Here is a 25,998-nt window from a genome sequence, read left to right as displayed (position 1 = left end):
AAATTTTAGTTAAAAGTAGATTTAGAGTTCTATAGCATGTCACTCAGTTTGCATGTGGTGAAAGTTTCAATTTTTAGGAGTAAGACACTGCCCCCTAAAGGACGCAAGGAGCACTGCATTGTAAATCCGCCGCCTGTGACGTCACGCCCTGCGTGACTCAATGGGATCATCCGCTAAAAAGTCAGTTGTGCTTACAAACAAGGAAATCTGAACCTTTGAATAGATCGATAGTCTGTAGGTTCCCTGGCAGGGAGGTTAGGCGGCGCTCAAATAAGCCAGTTTCATTTTAAATCAAAGAGTATAACAAAGTATAAGCAAGTCATCATGGCATCTCTGTTTAAGAAGAAGACAGTCGACGGTAAGTCACTCTTTGTTAATTGTTTTATAACAGTTTTTCCACTGTCTAATCTCTAAAGTACACCTGTCTGTCTTCCTGCCTGCTGCTATTTGCCACTGCATTTTTTAAAATCATGTTTGCATTTGATCCAGTTGTCGACTAGCAGTATTCATTTATAATTAAAGTAGCACCTAAATGTGTGTTTGCCATAAATGTAAAAGCACGTTTGATTATTGTAAAGGTCAATAATACAATACAAGATTATTCAGTGACCTCATTATGGCTGATGTACAGATCTTTTTAAATTAATAATAATAATAATAAACAGTAATAATAATAATAAAGAAAATAATCAAAAAACAAAAAAAATATATATATATAGATTTATTATGCAGAATGGTTGATGTTTCTGTATTATTAATATGTAAACCATCCACACTCAATGGGCAGCACTAGGTCAAATTGAGATTTAACTTGGTTAGCTGGTCAGATGTAGTCGATTAAACACCTGCCCTGCCTCAAGTAGGGCTCAGCTGATCACTGTATCATTCAAACACCCTTACTGGAAATTGAACCAATGCATTGGGATTTAAATGTTCAACAATCAAAGCACTCATCCATACATGTTCTCAAGCTGTTTTTGACCATACTGATATTTTTAGGGTTAACATCTTTCTAATTTGTATATATTCAAATATATAAAGACTGCAATAAATGACTCATTCACAATAGACTATAAGAAATGACAAGTGATTATCAGGAAAAGTGGTAAACTGTGATAATATAATTTTCATAAATCATAATCTTTACTTACCATTACCATGCTATTGCCCTGGTTAAGAATTCCCATCATTTTCGAGCCTTTGTCATCCTGATGTCAGACCTCGGTGCCCAGGTGAGCGGAGAGTCAATGTGCCAAAGGATATTCTAAGATGGCAGAGTTGCTTGAGCTCTTCGAGTTTTGTGGACGATAACCCTCCCTCATTTTGACGTTTTCGAACACGTCATCTTTTACGTAGACTTACGTACACAAGTGTACACAAATTCTCCCATCAAGATTTAGGGATGTGCATGTAACAACATTATAATGATGATTATGTTTAACTATTCAGAAAACTCATTACAACTTTTTTGTGACTTGAATCCTACATTCTTCCCCTTTTTCCATTTTTAACTTCATGATTGTTTATATTTTGAATTATTTCACAACTTTATATGTTCCCATTTTAAACTTTAATTAATATTTAACTAACTAATCTTTCTCTTTTTTCTTATTTTCCATTTTCATATTTCTGTTTCTTTTTCTGCTTATTGCCATCTAATAACTTTATTCAACTTATTTCCCTATTATTTAGTATTTTTCTTCCTTTTTAACATTCTTTTTTCCATAATTTTTCATTTATTCACACATTTACTTGTTGACTACTATATCCTATTCCTCTGAAATTATTATTATTATTATATTAATAAATCTATCCATTATCTTATTAGACTCATATGTGTTTTGAATTAATCACCACTTTTTAATTCGGAGGGGCTGTTAACACCGACTTACCTTACAAAGTATATGAAACTTTTATCTTCATCTGAATTGTTGAATTTTATAAGCATCCATTTGTCTGCTTAACTTTATGTTTTGAAAACCAGTATCCTCCTAATATAACCTCTTTGGCTTCTAAAATTGACCATTTAACCGCATGGGCTGTTCTAATATGATTGGCATTCATGAGGGCACAGGTGGGCTGATTGCTGTGTAGGAGAGCGTAACTTCCCTGTAGGCGTTGTGGCTGCTGCATTCTTGGGCATCCTTAAAGAGTCTGTCCCCTCAATGCATTAAAATGTAAGGGGCATGATCTTGCAGGCCTTACCCCCAAACATCAGCGTTTTGGCTAGCGGCTCCCTAGACTTTTAGAAATACAATTATTTTACTCAAAGCAATTTTCAGATTCAAAAGTTTTTTATTGAATGTCTGATTATTCAGACAATTTTAAATTCAGAATTATTTGTCTATTTTCCATAAATATGTCCTTGTAAATTTGACACTAAACGATCAGTTTAAAATGTCAATTTTTTCTTGACCAAAAATTCTAGCCATAAAAACAAAAAACAGGCCAAAATATGGATACAACTGTAAGCAACAATATTTAATGTAAGCTTGTTGTGGAAGGACCGTTATGTCCAGGCAGCTAATGCTTTTAATTATACAGGGGACCTTATAACTAGGTACATTGCAAAAATACTACTAATTATATTCATAATTTTGGTCACATTTTGTTTTTTTTTAAACGAACTGTGTTCAATCAATAAAATAAGATATTATATTTCATATGTTAATTTTTGGTACATGTTTATTGTTTAATTGCATAATTTTTACTATTTATAAATACGATCTATGTATTTACATTGATTTGTTGAACACCTGATAAAACCGGTACTGTCTCTTTAAGAAAACCGGCTTTTCTGTAAAGAGCGTCTGTAAATGAGCACATGTTAACGAGAGAGAATTCTAATGATGTTAGATCATCTGGGACAGGGCCATTGGCATGATTCGAAGTGGAGATCCTAAATCTTCCTTACCTGTGGTAAAACCACTGTAACACACTGACTCAAGTGGCTTATTGCTTTCATAAAAAGCAATGATGAAAGACACCAAGTTCACTTGCGTTACATGGATTTCACCATGCGTAAGAGGTGTTATTTGGCACAGACCAAAGCTTGAGTGGCTTATTGCTTTTATGACATAGCAGCAACAGCAATATGATGAAAGACACCTAGGCAATTCAATATATTAGTAATTATAATCTTAAAAAACAACTCATGCAGTCTCGCTTTAATACAGAATGTTCAATCCCAGATGTGTGTATATAATTATCAGTTTTAAAATAAACATTAATGCATATTGATTGATCTCAGTCTAACAACAGACTACATTTACATTTACATTTATGCATTTGGCAGACGCTTTTATCCAAAGCGACTTACAGTGCACTTATTACAGGGACAGTCCCTCCGGAGCAACCTGGAGTTAAGTGCCTTGCTCAAGGGCCCAACAGTGGCATCTTGGTGGTGCTGGGGCTTGAATCCCTGACCAATAACCCCGAGCCTCAACCACTGAGCCACCACTGCCCCACTAGAGACTAGAGATAAAGGAAGAATACGAAATATAAAGAACACATTTTGATGAATTAGGTATTAGCAAAAGTACAGTAAAATAAAGTGATAAACATTTAAAAGCAAGAAATGTCCCATTGAAAAGCACTGATGCGGTCTTAAAAGTAGCATAGTGGGCTTAAATGGTACAGCAGTAATTTGTGGCTAAAAAGAGATAACATTACTTTCTGCATGCAAGAGAGTTAGAAAAAACATTTCTAAGTAAAACATGGCACAAAAAAATCATGCTTATGTACAGAAATAATTGCTTGTCTCATTCAAACTCATCATGCGTAGCTTGGTTTTTGTGCTACCATTTAATTCCACCTGAAATAAATGCTAATTTACACACACACACAAAAAAAACTACATGATGAAAAGGAATTTATGGTTTATTTATGAGTTTTACTGAATGAAATACAACAAATAATGTAAGAGAGCATAGTTAAAATGCTTGTGCTTTGGCAGAACACCACATTATGAAGCCAATCCACTGACCTGGCCATGTGGTCTGTTTGCTAAATCAAAAAATTTATCTTTTTTATTTCAAATTAAAGGGTAATTATTATCGGACTAATATTTAGTTACATGCATGGATCAAACAATTAATCTCTTCAGTGAATGAAAAATACAAGTCAGATTATGGAGGTAAACAAAAACAATCTGTTTACTTAAAAGATTTGTTCGAAAAGACAGATTCGTTCAAGAACGAAACGTCAATACTGGACGCAGTATAGAAAGCAGTTTAGTTGTTTCTCAGGAAAATGATACTGCTAAAGTTTAGATTTCTTTTTAGGATATACTAAGTCAGCAAAACCCATTTTTTTTCTTCTTTTGTGGGAGAATAGAAGAAAGACTGGAGGAGGGAGAGAAAGGAGGATAAATAAATGTTTCATAGTTTCAGATCAATGAACTGTATGAGGATTTTCCAGACGGTGTTATTGCATGTTCCTCCTCACCCCAGCAGATATCATTAAAGAGCAGTCCAAAGAGCTGAGAGGCACCCAGAGACAAATCACCAGAGACCGAACTGCCCTGGAGAGACAGGACAGGCAAATGGTAAGTGGAGCAAAGCACGTTCATATCTGTTGATAACTTGGTTGTAAACTTCCACCTCTTCCCTTCCAGCAGCACACGTTTTGCTGCTTATTCTAAGTCGTCCTTCTTGGATTTCATCTTACTGCAACAAACACTGAAATAATGAAGTAGGTTAATTTATTTATTTTTGATCATCCTGTTAATTGCTCTTTGAAACAGGTAGATTAGCTGGCCTTCATAGCTTAAAGAGAGAATGTTCAATTCTCATAGGATGAGTTGAAAGTGTTCATTCAGGCACACTGCACTTTTAAAGCTCTAAAGAATTAAACACTCCCTTTCACCCTCCCCATTTCAATTAATTGTCTATAAGTAAACATAGAAACGTGCATAATTATCTCCCGAGAGAGGATCGTTTTTGTTCATTTTTATTGTAATCAGGCAAGATTTTGCTTTATTTCTTAATTTTTTATGACCTACATAAAAAAACATACGTATGACATACACTGTTGTATGGGAATGTTGGTGCTGCACCACACATTCCTATTTGTCCTATTTTTCAAATGATTATCTGTGAAAATTATTATATTAAGGTTTCATGTCAAGAATATTCTAAACGAAGTACATTTTCTTGGACACTTGGAGACTTGTATTGTTTTAAGCACCTACACTCACCTAAAGGCTTATTAGGAACACCATACTAATACTGTGTTTGACCCCCTTTCGCCTTCAGAACTGCCTTAATTCTATGTGGCATTGATTCAACAAGGTGCTGAAAGCATTCTTTAGAAATGTTGGCCCATATTGATAGGATAGCATCTTGCAGTTGATGGAGATTTGTGGGATGCACATCCAGGGCACGAAGCTCCCTTTCCACCACATCCCAAAGATGCTCTATTGGGTTGAGATCTGGTGACTGTGGGGGCCATTTTAGTACAGTGAACTCATTGTCATGTTCAAGAAACCAATTTGAAATGATTCGAGCTTTGTGACATGGTGCATTATCCTGCTGGAAGTAGCCATCAGAGGATGGGTACATGGTGGCCATAAAGGGATGGACATGGTCAGAAACAATGCTCAGGTAGGCCGTGGCATTTAAACGATGCCCAATTGGCACTAAGGGGCCTAAAGTGTGCCAATAAAACATCCCCCACACCATTACACCACCACCACCAGCCTGCACAGTGGTAACAAGGCATGATGGATCCATGTTCTCATTCTGTTTACGCCAAATTCTGACTCTACCCTCTGAATGTCTCAACAGAAATCGAGACTCATCAGACCAGGCAACATATTTCCAGTCTTCAACTGTCCAATTTTGGTGAGCTCCTGCAAATTGTAGCCTCTTTTTCCTATTTGTAGTGGAGATGAGTGGTACCCGGTGGGGTCTTCTGCTGTTGTAGCCCATCCGCCTCAAGGTTGTGCGTGTTGTGGCATCACAAATGCTTTGCTGCATACCTCGGTTGTAACGAGTGGTTATTTCAGGCAAAGTTGCTGTTCTATCAGCTTGAATCAGTCGGCCCATTATCCTCTGACCTCTAGCATCAACAAGGCATTTTCGCCCACAGGACTGCCACATACTGGATGTTTTTCCCTTTTCACACCATTCTTTGTAAACCCTAAAAATGGTTGTGTGTGAAAATCCCAGTAACTGAGCAGATTGTGAAATACTCAGACCGGCCCGTCTGGCACCAACAACCATGCCACGCTCAAAATTGCTTAAATCACCTTTCTTTCCCATTCTGACATTCAGTTTGGAGTTCAGGAGATTGTCTTGACCAGGACCACACCCCTAAATGCATTGAAGCAACTGCCATGTGATTGGTTGATTAGATAATTGCATTAATGAGAAGTTGAACAGGTGTTCCTAATAATCCTTTAGGTAAGTGTATATAGCCTCTGTAACATTGCTACCCAGTCTGTCTTAAAGGAATAGTTCACCCAAAAATTTGATAATCATTTATTCACCCGTATTAAAATTCCAAACCCTTATGATTAAATTTTTTTTTTTCGTAAAACACAAAAGGAGACATTAGGCACATTGACCAAGCATTACAACAAAATACAACAAAAGTAGATGGTGATATTCCAAGACCTCTGAAGCCATATGAAATCTTTTTTGAGGAATAGACAGAGATTTAATTCATTATTTGTGGAAATTCTTCCCCTCTGCCATAGTGTCTTCATGCACCAAGTGTAAAAATGCAGTGCTTTTAGCATAAATGAGAATTGAGAGCTACAGTGGAGGGTATTTTCTGTGGATTTTCAGCCAATAACGATTTTAATTTCGGACTGTTCCTCACGAAAAGCTATCGTATGTTTTTAGAAGACTCAGAGTTAGAATTCAGGGTTCCCATGGGCTCCCATGCATCCATGCTCTGTAAGTTTAGCCGTGCTGATAATGGGTCCAGGTAATGGAGAACGCTTTTGATACGTTTGCAGTTTGATGTTGCATAATAGAAAATGGTAGCACCTAAATGGAGAGAGTTGGCCAACACTGAAGACACACCAGTGCCACCCATAAGAAAATTTTGTCCTGCAGGAAAAATAGTCGTTAAATTTAGTCGCAGTTTGGAGCTCTGAAATTTCTAATGGAATTGAAATATGAATTTACACTGATTCATAAGAAGAAGAAGAAGAAGAAAAAAAAACACTCATTCCACTCACTCACAACCAAGTTTAACTCACACCACTGGTAAAAAAAATATGATTTATTTTTTTGTTCCAACAAGGCTGTAGTGTTCTACATAAACATTTGGTTTATAAACCTTAGACTATGATGACAGTCGGATTTGCTGAATCCTTTTAAAAATAAATTCACAACCTGAGGTGTGGTGACTTTCACACCTCAGGATGTGAATTCATTTTCAATAATTCAAAGACCGGAGCGTGCTTATACCAAGTACTTTTACAATGCAGACCGTCGTGGAATTTTACATATTTGGGATGAAGATTAATGTTTGAATGCACAACTAATCAAATTAAAATCACAATGTCCTAGCATGATTATTAAACTTCAAATGGCTTTGATTTAATTAAATATGTATAATCTGCATGTGCTGCTTGCTTCAAAATGAATGTGCAAAGCCAATGATGATTGTTAGGTGTGAGTTTAGGAGTCGGCTTTAATGATAGGGACCATTTAGGTGGCGTTGAGTAAGTATGAGTAAGATTATAATACTTATTTGTCCTTTCTGGAGTTTGACATTAAAAAATTACAATCCACTTTTTTTGTATGGAAAGAGGAGATTGGACATTGAAACATATTCCATGTTTTACTGAAGAAAGAAAATAGACTAATAAAGAACAGCATGAGGGTAAGTAAATGATGTAAATTTTGGGGGAACTATTCTTGTAATCTTATTGTCACCTATAAACTACTCCAAAATTAATCATATATATTAGTTGCAGGATAATTATTAGTCAACTAAAGTGGGTCAATGCTGCAATGTTATGTAGAACTAAAACAAAGTTCACACTGTAGGTCTAGACTGCTTTCTAGAGTGTACGCTATTCTCTGAAGCAGATTGTTTTTTTAAGCACATCAGTTTGTCACTTTCATTCTGGTTCTTCAAACTAAAGTGCTACCTAGTGGCTGACTTGACAATAAAACATCTCTAATAGGCCTGATTCTACACCTACATCTCACTCAGCTCTCTATACTTGAATATTTATAAGCATGGCACATCATTTTTATTGTGGTGTGATAGTAAAAAATGCCCTAATACAGTCATATTTTGTTTGTGACAGGCAAACATGCCCAATGTTCTCAGTACTAGAATCTGTCACATTGAAATGCAGTTGTGTGTTGAAGTAGGACAGTGCTGTATGATTATATGTGTGTCAGTGCAGATAATGTGGCTGCTTATGTTTTGCTTAGCAGGCATCATGTGAGGTGGAGAGCAGCACCTGTTCTAATGAATGTGTCATTAGAGTATGTTCTGGTTAATGTGCCTGTTCAGCTGATCTGCACTAGTCTACATGAGAGACTAACATTAAGAGCACACAGGAGAAAACAAGATCTGCTGAGTTAAATGTTAAGAAGAATAAGTTTGGGATTTAGATTATGGATTCAATAACGACTGTCTTAAAAGGGTTTGTGCACTGCAAAAATGATATTTTTTGTCATTTACCCTCATGTTGTTCTAAACCTGTATTTCTTTCTTCTGCGGAAAACAAAAGTAAATAATTTAATGATAATTAAATTCAGTCTTGTTTGCTAAATTCATTACAATTTTGATAGGGACTCACTTAACTAATAAAGTGTCATAAAAGTAGTCCATGCAATTCATGCATCATATTTCGAGTCTATTGAAGGCATGTGATCACTTTGGTTGAATTTTTTCGACTATTAAAACAATTAAGTGATAAACTACTGTATATAAACAGAACTATATCCAGTATGGCAGCGGCATCAGTAACATATTGTGTTCTGACACAACACAAAACATGCACCCGAATATCCATACTTCTCTACTGTATATTATAACAAAAACAGTATGCCAATGGAGTAGTATGTACGAATCCACAATATCAATGAAGCTGTAAGCTAGAAATACCTGGATAACCTACTATTTCTGGCTAGATTTTTAAGTGCGGATCGACTGGACACTTAACGATCCCATAATCCCTTGGCAGCTGAGGTGACATCATGTTCAAAACACTGGATTTAAAGGAATGACAGTGAATCACGAGGCGGGTGCCTCAACTCAACTGTTAGTGCTATTAATACCAAGATAATTCTTCCTCGTGCTTCAATGGTGCTTGTTTAACAAAACCAAAGCAGATAGTTTTTTCGGTTGTTGTTATTACATCTCACTAAATATTCGGGTCACATGACGATGCCAATGTTCCCGAATGAAGTATGTACGAATTCTATTCATACTACTCGCATACCTAAAAGAACGTACTGTTTTGCCGGCAGATAAGTGCGTCCTTTGTCAAATATAGTACATACTGTGACGCAGCAATTATAGAGAGAGCTATATTATAAATATATGCCAGTTAAAACACTGCACATGGAATTTGTTGGAACACCTTTTAAGTACAAGGAGTTTTAGGCTATAATGCTGATCGGCTGCCCTGACTATATCACAGTCTCTGGAGAAATCTCTGCATACAGAAACATACACTCACACACTGCATCAGAAAAAACACTCATTTCTACAAGTCCCTCAGGGCATAGAGCTTTTTTCAGACTTTTACTAATGTAAAGAAAAACAGACCTTTGGGTCTAAACACGTACATATGATCAAATGTTCAGCTGGTTATGGTACAGTGCTGAGCATCTCTGCTATTGCTCTGTCCCACAAGTGAAAAATCTATTAGGTGTATGTACCAATTTGGCTTTTTTCTATATCTATTCTGATATGTTGTAATTTTGCCCATTTTCCATTTTCCTTATGCTTTGAACACAATTCAATTACACTCATACAAAGTATTAACTGGTCTTTTAATTGCTCTAGTAGCATTTTGTCATTTGCCACTAAACATTACTGGATTGGATCTGTAAATTGAATGTATAACATGGATGCATGGCAAGACAGGCATAATGAAAGAAAAAAACTATAATGTTATTTATTGTAATGTGAACATTTTAATAGACTTTTTTAATTTTGCGCTTATAAACAATAAAACCCAAATTTTATGAATTGTTATTGAACATTACAGATTACTTACAAAAACTCAAATAACTTGAATGTTCAGTTGTATTTTATGATAAGTTTGCAGCTTTGCGAGAAAAGGAGTAAAAAGCAGACATATCTCACAGTGAAATCAGAAACATTAGGTTCACTTTTCTTAAGGGAATGTTTGCCTATGCTTACCAAAATTTAAAACACTGCCGCCAGTGGCCAAAACTGTAACTGTTGTTGCACATAAGGATGGGTGTGAGTAGCAAGTGAAACGTCAGCTGTATAGGTAATGCGCAGCTCATATAGAGAACAAACCACACTTACCGACAGCAGACAGCACAAGATGAGGATGGACGCATTCTTGCGTTCAAAACACTGCTTGATGGTGTTCAAATTTCAACACAGGGATCTCAAGACAGGTTTTTCTATGTTTCAACCTATGTTTAACTTGACACAGCGACGTAAAAACGGTATGTATATATGTGTGTATATACTGTATGTGTACAGTGCATTCAGAAAGTATTCACACCCCTTAATTTTTTTCACATTTTGTTATGTTGCAGCCTTACGCTAAAATTTTTTAATTATTTTTTCACATCAATCTACTCTCCACACCCCATAGTGACAAGGCAAAAAACTGATTTTTGATAACTTTTCAAATTTCTTACAAATACAAAACTGTTGTTAACAAAAACTATGACGAAAAATATTGGTTGATTACCTTTTTTTCCATGACTAACATGAGATGATAACGAGACGGCACTGACATCATTAAACACTAATTGTGACTATATCAACATGCAATATTGTTGACGAGAAAAGACGAGACTAAAATGTAGTTTAAAATGTTTTATCTTTACCAAAATCTCTCTTTATTTTCATTGGAAAAAAGAGGAGACAAAACATTAGTCTGTTTATTTATTTTTTATTTTTTCTATATTACAATCCAGTATCCTGTTCATGGATGGCATGAGCAGCCGTTTCCTTTCCTGTGCTGCACGTGGCATATTAGGACTAAGCAAGCACAGTGAGGAGTAACTTTCAAGCAGTTTACAGAAAGCTAACATTCATTAAATAATGACAGCAACAGTTGGACTTGGGAGAAAGAGAAGTTGATTTGAAAGCTATCCAAAAATAAATTTAATTAGGTTAATGTCTTGGTGGTAATGTTAGGTTGTTTTTTTAAGCTATAATTAAGACAACTAGTAACAGCTATGTTAGACAACTTAGTAAACTGTATTAAGACAAGGCGGTGGTGTTACATTATGTAGGCTGTGTTTTATAGCTAAACTGAACTCTTTAGCTAATAGGCTAGCAAATTGTTGTGAAGGAGCTGAAAATGAGCAGCAAAGGTAATATAGGATTGAATATAGACCAATGACTTATGTATTTGGTGACAATGCTGTGTTTATTTGTCCTTCACATAACCATCTAAATGAATTGCATTTGGCATCAAAATGAATTTTAATATGTTATAAAAACGATTGCCTATAAAAACATAGCCCAAAAAAGGTGTCTGCAGGAATATGCCTGCATAACCTGCATAAAGTACTTTGTGAGTATAATATAACTTAGTTTTGTTTCAGTAGAGTTTTCTTTTTCTGGATGCCCAGGGTTTGTGTTATTAAGTTAAAATCATAACAATGATTAACTATAGTGCCACACTTGGATTTCCTGATGTTGCATCTGTCTAAATGTGACTAAAATATGACTAAAATATTAACAGTTTTAATTGACTAAAACTAGACTAAAATACTGAGGGTTTTCTTTGACTAAGATAAGACTAAAATGCCCAGAATTTTTGTCAACTAAAAAAACAGGATAAGGTTGACTAAATATGATAAAAAAACAATAAAGGACATTTGGCACAGGTCTAAGACTAAATTAAAAAAATAGCTGACAAAATTAACTCTAAATATCACATTGACATTAGTATTCAGACCCTTTGCTATGACACTTGAAATTTAGCTCAGGCGCATCTCCTTTCTCTTGTGTTAATTGGAGTCCACTGGTGGCAAATTCCATTGATTGCACATTATTTGGAAAGGCACACCTGCCTATATAAGGTCTTACAGCTGAAAATGTATATCAGAACAAAAACCAAGCCATGAGGTCAAAGGAACTGCTTGCAGAGCTCAGAGACAAGATTGTGTCGAGGCACAGATCTGGGGAAGGATACAAAAAAACATTGGCTGCATTTAAGGTTCCCAAGAGCACAGTGGTCTCCATAATTCTTAAATGGAAGACGTTTGGAACATCCATGACTCTTTTTAGATCTGGCCGCCCAGCAAAACTGAGCAATCAGGGTAGAAGGGCCTTGGTAAGAGAGATGACCATGAACCCGATGGTCACTCTGGTTGAGCTCCAGAAATAATGTGTGGAGATGGGAGAAACTTACAGAAGGACAACCATCACTGCATCACTACACCAATCTGGGCTTTATGGCAGAGTAGCCAGACAGAAGCTTCTCTTTAGTGCAAGACACATGAAAGCCCACTTGAAAGGACTCTTAGACTGTGAGAAACAAGATTCTCTGGTCTAATGAAACGAAGATTGAATTGTTTAGCTTCAATTCCAAGTGTCATGTCTTGAGGAAACAGGCACCGCTTGTCACCTGCGCAATACCATCACAATGTTTGAGCATGGTGGTGGTAGCATCATGCTGTGGGTGTGTTTTTCAGTGGCAGGGACTGGTCAGGGTTGAAAGAAATCTGAAGACAACAAAATACAGAGATGCCCTTAATTAAAACCTGGACCTCATACCAGGCTGAAGATGCCCTTAATTAAAACCAGGACCTCAGACCAGGCTGAAGGTTCACCTTCCAACAGGACAATGACCACACAGCCAAGACAATGGTAGAGTATCTTCAGGCATTTGGAAATTGCTCCCAAGGATAAACCAGTCTTGTAGAGGTCCACAATGTCAAGCAAAGAAGCACTGAGTTTGAAGGTTGGCCTTAAAATACATCCACAGGTACACCTCCAATTGACTCCAATTAGCCTATCAGAAGCTAATTGCTGAAAGGCTTGACATCATTTTCTGGAATTCTCCAAGCTGCTTAAAGGCACAGTTATCTTGGTGTATGTAAACTTCTGAGCCACTGGAATTGTGATATAGTCAATTAAAAGTGAAACAAACTGTATATAAACAATTGTTGGAAAAATTACTTGTGTCATGCACAGAGAAGATGTCCTAAACGACTTGCCAAACTATAGTTCGCGAATATGTAATCTGTGGAGTGGTTAAAAATTTTAACCCAAGTGTATGTAAACGTCTAGGTTACTGTTGTAACGTCCGTTCCCTGTTGGCGGGAACGAGATGTTGTGTCGAAGAAGCGACACTAGGGGTCTCTCTTGAGAGCCTTGCGCATCTCTGAACTTGAGAAAAGGCCAATGAGAAATTGGCAGACATAATTTGCATGTCCCGCCCCCGAACTTACTGGTATAAAGGCAGGGAAATGCGTCTGTTCATTCAGGATTTTGCCTGAGGAGCCGACAGTGAGGTTCTGCCATAACAGTGGCTCGGTTCAGCGACGTGGCCGGGAGGACACAACGTCTTGTTCCCTCCATCAGGGAACGGGTATTCAACAGTAACCTAGACGTTCCCCATCTGTCGCTCATTTAGAAAAACGACACTAGGGGTCCAATTTTAATCACGCCATGCGCTGAACCATGTACGTGCGCTGCTGACACAGGTGCAGGCAGGCAGTTGCGTGCCAAAATGACAGGCCGTGTCAGACTGCACGTACCCTTCTCCAACGCCCCATAAGATCGTCATAGCCTTCTGGTTCCCTACACCCCGATATGGGGGAACAAGGCTACGTTCCAAGCATGGGAGCAAGCCGCGCCAGCCGCGCCTTTTCTCTTTCTATGTTTCTCGCATAGAGTTAAAGCGGCTGGGGCCATCTTAACGCTATCACATGCATCGGGGAAGGCATCCTTTCCTAATTCCTATTCTTTCAGGGGGGAAAGACCCTACGGAGTCCACACCTGCCCAGGCAGGGGGAGGTAAAGAGTGGTGGAATACATCACATGGGATTCTAAGTCGCATGTGGAGAATGGCGCGGTGATAAATCCTACGTCATTGGGAAGGAGGAGTTGCTACAAACACGGCGACCGGAAGGCAGTGAGGACTGCCCAAGGGAGACACGGGTCCGTCACAAGGGGACCTTATTACGGAAAATACACACAGGGGGACAAGTCCACACGGGGCCCAACCTGTGGAGCACCTATTCCAGTACAGAGTAATTTGAGTACTCGCATTGGGTTTGGTTGGGGAATTCCTCTGCTGAATTCGCGGACCAGAGGGCTAGGGAGGAGTCATCCTGGGATCCGAGTTAGTGGGATCTCCTGGGATAAGAGCGCACAATATTACCTCAGTGGAGGGAAAGGGCGCTAGGTGCAAGCGGTACGCCCGGTCAGTTGTTACCGCGTTACTGAGTTCTACCGGCTCGGACCTGAGAAACGGGATGAAACCGACTCAACTCTGAGATTGTAAAATCTCGTAAAGGTATTGGGTGTTCCCCACTCTGCTGCTCTGCATATGTCTGCTAAGGAGGTGCCTTTGGCCAGTGCCCACGAGGATGCCACACTTCTCGTCCAGTGTAATTGAACCCGCAAGGGGTGGGCACGGCCTGGGTGTGATAGGCCAATGCTATGGCATCAACCACCCAGTGGGAAAGCCTCTGTTTGGAGACAGCGTTCCCTTTCCGCTGTCCGCTTAAGCAGACAAAGAGCTGTTCAGAACGTCTAAAGCTCTGTGTGCAGACCAAATAGATACGCAAAGCACGTACCGGACACAGATACGTAAAGCACGTACCGGACACAGCAACAAAGGGGATGGGTCTGCCTCCTCCCGGGGCAACTTGCCGTCTACTGCGTCATGGTGGGCCGCAATAGCGGCAACATACACCTTCGAGGTGGAGGGGGACAGCCTCCCCTCCAACCTCTCCTGCTGAAATGAGAATACTGACCCGACTGCGCATCTCTGTGAAAGGAACCAGGGGACGTGGCTGTGAGCGGCGCGCTAACCCGAGGAACCAATCATCCAGCCGCGAAGGCTGTGGGGAGGACGGAGGTTTCCAGTCCATCCCCACACTGACAGCAGCCTGGGCAAGCATGTCGGCCATCTGGGCGTCAGCCTCTGACTGGGCGTGCTGACCCGAGGGTGGCAGCCCAGTCGAGTCTTCCACGTCAGACACTGGAACACTCTCCGATGCAGCGGCAAGCTCATCATCCAGCTCAGGGTGCTCAAGAGGATAGGCAGACTGGCCGTGAGGCGAGCCGCTGTCACCCTGAGCCTGGGCGGAAGTCAACGAGCATGTCGAGGGGCGGGTGGTTCGTGGGGATGTACCCGGCAAAACCGAGCACGCTGCCATCCCCAAATCGCCTTCATCGCCAACCGGGTCATCCTCAAAGCCGCGACCGCAACGTTGCCATGGTAAGGTTCTCGCAGTGAGAACACGAACCATCCACAAATGCTGCCTCGGTGTGATCACGCCCCAGACACACGAGGCAGCGCCTGTGACCGTCAGGAGCGGAGAGCACTTGACCGCATCTAGGAACTACACAGGGGCAGATGGGCATCTTTATAAAGACGCGTCCTAAAAAGGACGTTCAACGCCGCTGTCTATTGCTCTTTTAGAGAATTCAACTCTTTTACAAACATTATCTTTTAGAGAGCACTGTTGAAGTGCCCGAAGTTCCGAGATGTGCGAGGCTCTCAAGAAAGAACTTCTGACTTCAACTATATATATCAAATATTTATATATGAGATTTATTTGATTACTTAATTGGCATAGCATGTAATTAATTCAATAAAAAATCGTAATCATTTGACAGCCCTATCTTTATTTTATTTTTGCATATTTGTGATGAACAGCACAGGTAATTGTATCATGAGTAGTAAAAAGCTGATTGTAGACTCTGTGCAACACAATAAATGTTTATTAATTATTAATAAACCATCTCTTTTTAACATCTGCATTTTGTGTTTCTGTTGGATGTGGATGGTTATAATTTAGATCAATAATTGGCCAATAATATCAGTTGCCGATGCATTAGTGCATCCCTAGTATGAATGCACCCACTGAACTGGTGTGTTTATTCCTAACAGGAAATGGAAATCAAGAAAATGGCCAAGACTGGAAACAGAGAAGCATGCAAAATTTTAGCCAAACAACTTGTACAGCTTAGAAAACAGAAGAACCGTACCTATGCCGTGAGCTCCAAGGTCACTTCCATGTCTACACAGACCAAGGTCATGAATTCTCAGATGAAGATGGCTGGAGCCATGTCTACCACAGCAAAGGTAAGACCCCAAACTTCCTAATGGATCTGCCTGACAACCGTTTTCTATTATTCACATTTAGTCTGATGTGTTGCCAGGAAGCACTGCAACAGAATGCCTTACGCAGCAACGTACTTCAAAAGAATGCTTAAACGGGTCTTAATTACATGTTGTTGAGTAACTTCTTAGTTCAGTATTATTATTTGACCCAGTTTTATCATTTCTGCTCTGCATTGAGAAAGAGACCATAACATGGCATTCTCAGTGTTAATTCACACTGTCCTCATTATCACTTATTTAGAAGTTTTTCTGTGATAGCTTGAACTGAATTTGAAATATGAGCCATATAGTCTTTTTTGGAGCTTGGAGCAGTTGAATATTTTAGCATATCTTTTTTTGTAATGTTACAATGTAATGCTAATCAATCAGCAAGGCATTTTGAATGTAATGTATGTAGTTTCCTTTGTCTTAATTTTACCTCCTAGTGAAACCCGAGGCAGGATCTCTACTTGCACTCTTTTTTCATCCATATATTTTTGACTCGAGACTCTTATTTTGCTGAATACAAAGATATATTACACACTTCCAATACACACTTCACAGAGCAAGTCAAATCTATAACAATCACTGCAGGCATGCAGTGGCATCGCATATGCATATTTCAGCTAATTGTATTCAGTCCTTGGCTGCCCATTGGTGGGGTGTTGTTTTTCCCACCCATTTATATTTAAACCAGACTGTTCCAAAACAGAGACTTAAATAAGGCAGTGCTGTTACTGACTGGTTTTTCATGTGACAATGTGTAGTTAAAGATATGCCTACATTTGATTTTTGGAATATAATAAAAATAAAAATAATGATGAATTAATTAAATATGTTATCACTTTTTTTATTTAAATTTTTTTTTTTTATTTAAAAGGTGTCATGACATGCATTTTTATAATTTAATATGTTCCTTGAGGTTCACTTAATATTAGTAAAGTTTTTTGCAGACGTCTGTCAGAAAGGCTCAATTTTGGTGCTGCTTTTGGTGCTTTAAGACTTCAGAGTACATTCCCACTGTTTTGATTGGCTCTTGACTGACCTGCTCTCTCTGCTTGCCACCTAACTGCTCACCGATACTGGGTGAGGCTATGAAAGTGATTAATGGTAAAGTAGGCATTTATGTGTTGTTGTGGAGGCAGTCAGATGGAAATGTCTACCACAGTGTGACATCAGACTTTGGATGAAGTAGAGAACAAGTCATTTTGTCAGCTTGGTTTCAACAAATAATCATTAATGCAACCATTAAGGAATTGGAGTCGTTAAGAGAAATCTGAACCTGAATTGTTAAATTCCTTACCATTCCCATTCCTATTTAACACAACACGGTAAGTAAATACAAATGAATTTGAATAAAATATTTGCAAAATATGATCAAATAATACAAGTTTTATTTGCCACAACAATCTTAAAATTTAAATATAGAATTATGGATTTTAATGCTACGTTTCCAAGGCAGCATTCTGATTCAAAATGAATTGGCACTAATGTATAAATTCACGTTGTGTGTTTCAGATGCCTTGCAATCTTCTGAGTGTTCACTTCAAGTATTCTGCACTTCTGAGTGATTAGGGCATAGTAATGCTGACTTTAGAATGGAATGTCACCCTCATTCTATCTGCATCCTATCTATACTGTATGAGGAAGGAAGCTAATTAATAATCATATGGCGTTATCAAGTGTAATATATGTAAGATATGATATAGGTGATAATGAGGCTGTGTCAAAGACCATGTGTGTAAATAATTCCCTCTAATCAGATAAAACTTTTCCTGTTTTTCTGCTCTGCTGCACTGAAACCCAGAGGGACAATAAAACAGCGTTCTCTCAACGTGACCTATTTTTATGTTCTGTGTCATATACTCTCCGCACCCCCCCCCTTCCAACCAAATGGTGCGATGTTAAGATTTATGTTGAGCTGCATTCAAAATGTATTTGTCCATGGTGATTTTTTGTCATCTTGATCACCGTTTTGTGCACCGTAAGGCTGTGCCATTACTTCTTCGGTAATGTGATGGATGGCTTGAACTCTTTCTGTCTCTCAGACTATGCAAGCTGTCAATAAAAGAATGGATCCCAAGAAGACACTACAAACGATGCAGGACTTCCAAAAGGAAAACTTAAAAATGGGAACGACAGAAGACATGAGTGAGTAGTTTATTTTTCAAAACATCTGCGTCTAATTAGAGTCTAGCAGTTAACATCACCTGGAGTTTCGGTAACCATATATTTTGTTGTTAAGGTCAAAAGACTGTGTGTCCAGTCAAACTCTATTTTGCCACAATTTTAGAATGCACCAACATGTACAGATACAGCATGCCCTTATCCTTGAAAACCACAAGCAAAACTACTAAATATATATGTCCTGAAACAAAACCAGTTTTAAACCACTAGTGTAGAGATTAAGTTATTCAATTAACTTTTTAACAACTTGTACAACTGTTTGTCTGGCCACAGTCAACGATACACTGGATGAGATATTTGATGAATCTGGTGATGAGGAGGAATGTCAGGACATTGTAAACCAGGTGCTCGATGAAATTGGCATTGAGATCTCAGGAAAGGTGAGACACTTCCTTTCAATCTCTTTATCGTTCTCATTCTCTCAAATTGTTTTCTAATCACTTTTATAAGTAAGTGGAACATTTTCAAAACTTGTAGGACTGATCTCCAAACAAGATCATCAAAAAGGACTTTTTTAATAAGGGAATTTAATAAGAGCAAGAAAGTTTCATATTAAATGTATTTATTTTAAGAAATGATTTAGAAATGTTGAATTCCCTTGCATTTGCACGCAAAACCACTTTTTAATGTAGCATAGTGATGAACAAGAAAAATGTAAAAATTTACTTGATGTCAAAAAGTTTGCCAACCCCTGATCTATAGTTACCTTTCATGTAAACCAATTGCCTCTCATAATGCAAAGAACATGAAACATTTCAGTTTAATCTGGATTTAATCCAACTGATATTAATGAGTAATTAACAGAGCATTTGGTATACCTGTGGAAATTCAAGTAGTTTTATTATGTGCATTTGTTAATCATAAACATCTAAATTATAAATGTAATGTCTGAAACAGGATAAACAAACATAATGATTTCTCATTACTCTTTTGCCAATTTATCTCAATTTATGTCAACCACAATTGCTTACATTCAACATGAGTTTGTGAGCATTTGCAGTTTTTCAGCAAAGACCAGGATAGACTTGAAGCAAAAGGAACCAATCAGTGACTTTGTATGCAAGAGGCCCTTTAGAGAGATGTGGGCATGGGCTATATTATTATGCATATTGTATACTGTACTCTGTTCTACTCTCAGAGTTTCTACTGTCACATTGGAAAGATAGTACAAACATTATGTATTTTATGTAAATTTGGTTAATATATTCGTATTTCCTAATGTGTAGGGATTGTGATCTTGCATTCAGTACCTCCTTAAGGACCATTTGAAAAGTGTACTGTGTCTTGCGTTGATTGTTATTAAATCAAATGATCGTTAAATTACTAAACTGAAACAAGATCATACTGTTGGTCTTTTGGTGATTAAACCAAATGTTCTCATAAGGAATAATATGCAGCCAGACGGTCATTATTGCAAAATAAACACTGACGGGATGATCAGGACATCAGTGAGAAGAGAAGAAGTGTTGTATCGTCCTGAAGAGGTTTATTTTATGATAATGATTGTCTGACTGTACATTATTATCTAAAATAGCTTCAGCGAAGAAAACAGTTCATTAGCTAACTGATATTTAGCCTCAGTGTTATATGTCTTCCTGTTTTAAGGTCTCTCTCGTACAGCTCTTTTTGTCTTTACTGGTTCCTTGTTCTCCTGAACAGGGCTTTCGTTTTCTTGCTTGAACTGGGGACTCCTGAGCATCTAGACATCTATTAACATATTTATTTTATATTTATCATATATTAAGACATTTTGGTGCTGGTCAGTGTGTCTGGGAATTTGAAAGTTTACCAGACAAATTGAATCGTCTCATTTTTGTGTTTGTTTTACACTGTAACGCAATGAACTGTGCATAATATGCTATATAATAATGACATAATCAAGTCAAATGAACTACAACTTTTGTTCATTATAGCTGTTTTTCCATTAAAAATAAAACATTAGCGTTTAAATTAGCATTTAATTATATAAAAAATAAATAATTCAAAGCAGAAACAGAGAGCAAAGCAAAAAGCTAAACTGCAATTTGTCACATATCTTTTCATTCACAAAGAAATATAAAAATATTAGATCATTTCTCACCTTGGCTAATTTCTTTCTCTTTAATGACTATTTAAATTACTATTTTCCTCATAGCACAGAAGCATTTTGCTGCCAAAATGAAGTGAAATGTGTTCATTGTTTCTCTAAAGCTTAAAATGCACATATGCCTGGTGTCCTTCTCCTGGTGTCCTGCCAATGTGTGGGATACAACCTGATGTAGTCACGGATTAGAACTTTGCAAGCTGTTGGTAAAGTTTGAACCTCTGTCATCATGATGGCATAATGCTGTACTCTTGTGGCATCAACTAAAGGGGTTGCTGACGCTTTGTGTGAATCTTTTCACCAGGCATTTTTTAAGTTTTGAAGTCAGACATTGGGATGTTTTAACGGTAAAAAAACTGTATTTACCGGCTAACAGAAACCCTGCCATATAATGTATTTAAATATATAAATTAAATTAATACTGAAGTTCTCCTAGACCATTTTTAATTGTCATTTAGCTAATTGTTTTGAGTTACAAAAAGAGCACCAATGAGCTACTGTATTCTAACTTGAGTTAGTTTGAAAGAGAGAGACTGCGTAATACGAGAGACTTGAAGGTAGTACCAGTATATTGCCATTGGCAAATAGTCATATTAAAGCTCAGCAGAATATAATAAAATCATTTGAACTCAAATCACAATTTCCTGTCCATTTTTTTACAATGTATTTTAGCCATGTAATAAAAAACGGATCGCAATGTGAATTTGGCAACAGTAGAACGAAAGTTCTTCAGTTGAAATCGGCCTTTGGTTACAAAAATTCGAATCACTGCCCCCAGTGGGTGGAGCTGGAAGTATTGTTGATCATATGGGCACATGTGAGCTCCAGTTTTCGGGTGACATGTCCACAGCGTGATGCCAAAAGCAAGTAATTTTGTTATTTTATTAGTTTTTTTGTAAATGATGCAGTCAAAAGAACTCATCAACCCAAACCCCAACCATAAACCTAAACGTCAGTGAAGTAAAATTTTAGGGTGAAAATGCAACTTAACCCTAACCTCAATCTCTGCATCATGCTTCCCATTAGTCATGTAAATGTGATTACTTACTGGGTTCCACGTGAGGCTACGTCCACATTAATCTGGGTACATTTAAAAATGCAGTTTTTGAAACACTCTCCATTCACACTGCCGGTTTCAAGAGGTTTATTTAAAGTTTCTCATTCACACTGAAACATATGAAAACTCTTAAATCCTCTTACTGTGCATTCAAAAAATTGCCGTTGCATGTACAGACTGAAACGCAATTGTCCTCGTGTTCTGTCGCCAGACAGCAATTCCGAAAAAAATCCCTTCGCCTTTGAAGAAATTAAATGTGAAGGTTGTACAAAGTAACGTTTATCTTTAACAACACTATCAAAGTGAATAGCAGGCACAACAATGCCACTAAATCATGTGGCACCATCATTGATTGTTTTGGGTTGAATGATCACATGACTGCATCACATGTTTTCAGTCATCGTTTTCAGGTATCTCCATTTTCCCAGACTGCGAGAGAGTGTTTTCGAAAAGCTCCATTTTCACTGTCAAAAATGCTGTCTCAGTGTGGATGGAAGGCCAAAACTTAGGAAAAAATGTCATGAAAATGTATTAGTGTGGACATGGCCTGAGGCTGCCATCAGTAGCGCCACTGGAAAAAAATTTAATTGATGAAAAAATTTCTAATAGCGAATGACACTAAACTCTGTAGAATGGGATCGATTTCAGGGTGCATAAACATTCTTAAGCAACACGACCGTTTCATGTGTGACCATGTGGTAAAAAAGCAGGAAAATGGACAGGCAGATGATTATTATCACACAATTTTACACCAATAGGCAAAGCAGAGGTTGAGTTCAGTGTCCCTGGACACTTCACGCTCTCTTTGTTCTCACATAATAAAATAATTCTCAAATTAATATTACAAGTTCAGTTATTTGGTAAGTAGCCATATAATATGTGTGTAATAACCTGCCTTATACAGTCAGGTTTTGAGACAGTTATGTTAAAGGAAACATTTACAACCCTAATAAAGGCACAAAGCAGGTTTTGAATGAAATACAAGCTGTGTGATGAGACCTAAAAGTTTTTAAAATACAAAGCCATTTAAATGCTTCTCATACAGACAGTCCCAGAAGCTACTGTAAGCAGATGGCTGGACTCTGGCTGTGCCTGTGATTACTGTAGGCCTTTTATTTTCAATTCATGAGATGTATAATCATTGTTTCCGATTCCGCCAGATGTGTATTTCCCTGGGGCAAAATTTAATACACGTATTACCATATACCACAGCTTCTTTTTCATGTTTTTACCCAAATAAAGTGTTTTGCTCTGTTTTTTTACAACATTTGGGAGAAGCAATGATCACATTTGATTAGTGCCTCTTTAAATCTACCCCCCAACATGACAATTAAACTGTGAGGCTTCTGCTGATAGTGTATTAGCACCAGGTGAGCTGTGAAATTTAAAGTGTTACTACTCTAATAAATGGCTCCTTTTGTTATTGCACAGATGGTAAGAGCCCCCTCATCAGGCACAAGCCTCCCTGGCACCTCCCCAGCAAAATCGAAAGCAGCCACTATCTCAGATGCAGAGATCGAGAGACAGCTAAAGGCTTTGGGAGTGGACTAAACTTCATCACACTTTACAACTGTCTGTCAACAAAGGGCTGAGTTCATACAGTTGGAGCAGGGAAGTCTGTGGGGATGGTCGAGTAATAAATGAAGGAAAAATGTCACATACTCTTCTTATAGGCATGTAGAGAATGCAATAGGTCACTGGTCTATAATTGGATTAAATGGTTTGATGTATAGAGCAGATTTTGGACTTAAAGTAAAGAGGGTTCTGACCAAATATACTCATAAAATGAGTACTCATATTTGACCTACTAGTTCTCTTGCTTCTTGGCATATTAGAAAAAATACTAGGCACATACTGTAGGGGTTTAAAGGTAAAGTGTCTAATTACTGCACAACTGGAGGCATCAAACTTAATTGCAATCTGTTTGATTGAGGCACAATGTTCTATAATACCTGGAGAAAGCTATCTGTTAGCAATCCCATTCATCTTATTGGCAGTTCTTCAGACTACAGGAAAACCTGCTTGTGGTAGAAGGGGAAGTATTTGAAACTTGTTTGAGAACGGTCATTTTTTGCAATTCTGTTAAGTGTCACTAATGGCACAGACATTAAACACCTCACCTTTAAATTAAAGGGTGCTATCTGTTACGCTTATGGCAATAAATTGTCCGCTCTATTCTTTAAATGTACATAGCTGAAAATATGGAACATTTTGGATCTGCATGGGATTTTCCCATGTTATAGGACTAATCATCTCAAGTATGTCATATAGCTCATAAGATTCTCATTATGTGTACTTTGTGACGTCTCTTTATTTTGTGTATGACTTTAGGAAGTTATGGAAACCACTTTTCTTCACAGTGAGGTTTTTTATGCATTCAATAAGCATTTTTTCTCAAAAACTGACCAGAAAATATCTTGCATGAGAATCATTGTTGATATGATAATGTGATGAAGTATTTACTTATTAATCTTGAAACAATGCAACCATTGAGACCGTTCAACTACATTGTGGATGATAAGTTGGTAGGTAACAAAACCAAATTGTAGGTTCAGAATGCCCAAATTTTTAATGAAAAGTATTGAGTAATTGTTAAGGTGTTGCAAAGAGATGCTCAAACTTACTGTGAGATCTGCTTAAAGCTTTCATAGTGTTTACAATGTTACTGATTTTATTAGGATATTATTCCAAGACTTCATATCTCAAAATTAAAAAAAAAAACAACTAATTGGAACCCGTGAATTTAAGTGATGGACATGCATATATATATATATATGCACCCTAATTATTGTTACAAATCTGTTATTTGCAAAAAGCCACAAGTTTGTTGTCATATTGTGGTAATACGATATGAAAACACATTTTAAAATGGTTCTTTCATTGTCACCAATACAATGTGTATATTACTGTACAGTTTATGCTTTGAATTGCTTTTCTAAATAATAAAGTACCTTCATATTTGTAAATAACCCCTGTTTAACATGTGTTTATTAATTGAATCATGTATAATAACGGCAAGCTGATTGTACGGCCATTAACTACTTAGAGGCTATGTGACGGTGCCTTATAATGAACCTTTGAATGATGGGATCCTTTAAGCTCTGTTTACGTCACAGTGTTAGACCTCTACAACTGTTTTAATGGTCTATTAGACCACTTCCGATTGCATTAAATTAAACATCATTATTCATAATCATAACCAAAAATGATTTTTAAATAAGGTCTTAATGAGTTTGTAGAGTGACCTTTCTTCAATTAAGTGAACCACAGTGGAGTCCATTAATTTTGAACTAACTTAATGAAGTATGAATGTATAACTGCTCCAAGGCCTTTTCTGCTGGACTGAAACCCCCATCTCTGCAAAAAATATGCACTGGAATGCATGCAGACCAATGCATAATTGTATTGTTTTCTCAGCAATCGTATTTATGTATGATATACACTCAAAATATCAAATCCTGCCAACATTATTCCAGACTATAGAGTATTTATTGCATTATTAGATCACATTGGGTGTTAAGGGATGTGAGCTGACAGAGTCAATGGCAGAAAGATGATGATATTATCATCACCACACATATCTCTGCTGAGAGAGCTGCATGCTGGTGAGTGGCTTTGTTACCTCATTATAACACTGTCAAGAGCAATATAATACAGTAAATATTCCCTCAAATAAAACCCAACAGGGACCGGGTTCTGGTGATACCACTATATTCAGTAGAAACCAGGTGCACTAAATATAAACAAGAGTCATATAGTATACACAGAGGATAGATGCTCTCCCATTGGAATGATGTTAGATTACAATACCATGGTGAACCATGCCACATTTTCCATCATTGTTACAGAATTACAGCAAACCATGTAATTCACATTATATTTTCAGATTTTTGTAGTGGCTAATGACTTTGTGGGCTCTAATGATAATATGGGAAACCAAGCATGACCACAATAATAATGATTTATTCTGACATGTTCATAATTTCTAGACAAATGACAGAACAAAAAGTTTTGGTTAATTCATACAACACTATGGTGTTTTTTTTTTTTTTTTTTTTTTTGCATGTTTAGTTTTAGTCAATATATTAAACTTTTATTTGAATGTGTTTTAAATATATTTCTAAAGAATAAATAATAAACTACATTTGCTCAAGTATCAAAATGCTATTTTGCCTTTTCAACATATAG

At 37.4% G+C, this 25,998-nt stretch overlaps 1 protein-coding gene across 1 annotated transcript; it reads left to right on the top strand.

The window, feature by feature from the left end:
* The first annotated feature begins 212 nt into the window (after positions 1 to 212).
* Positions 213 to 24,622, top strand: chmp2ba (charged multivesicular body protein 2Ba). Its single transcript, XM_052142140.1, has 6 exons — positions 213 to 358; positions 4,455 to 4,546; positions 16,271 to 16,465; positions 18,532 to 18,634; positions 18,944 to 19,050; positions 23,242 to 24,622. The coding sequence occupies exons 1-6, from the start codon at positions 325 to 327 to the stop codon at positions 23,359 to 23,361; spliced, it is 651 nt and encodes a 216-aa protein (XP_051998100.1). The 5' UTR covers positions 213 to 324; the 3' UTR covers positions 23,362 to 24,622.
* Positions 24,623 to 25,998: the final 1,376 nt, after the last annotated feature.

This window comes from Xyrauchen texanus, chromosome 14 (genome assembly GCF_025860055.1).
Source record: "Xyrauchen texanus isolate HMW12.3.18 chromosome 14, RBS_HiC_50CHRs, whole genome shotgun sequence".
NCBI lineage: Eukaryota > Metazoa > Chordata > Actinopteri > Cypriniformes > Catostomidae > Xyrauchen > Xyrauchen texanus.
This window is presented reverse-complemented; position numbering and strand designations above follow the sequence as displayed.

Excerpts from the sequence above, each read along its gene's own strand:
- chmp2ba (XM_052142140.1), top strand. The coding sequence starts at position 325 with ATGGCATCTCTGTTTAAGAAGAAGACAGTCGACG. Across the intron at positions 16,466-18,531 it reads CCATGTCTACCACAGCAAAG|ACTATGCAAGCTGTCAATAA; the intron begins GTAAGACCCCAA and ends TCTGTCTCTCAG. Across the intron at positions 19,051-23,241 it reads GCATTGAGATCTCAGGAAAG|ATGGTAAGAGCCCCCTCATC; the intron begins GTGAGACACTTC and ends GTTATTGCACAG.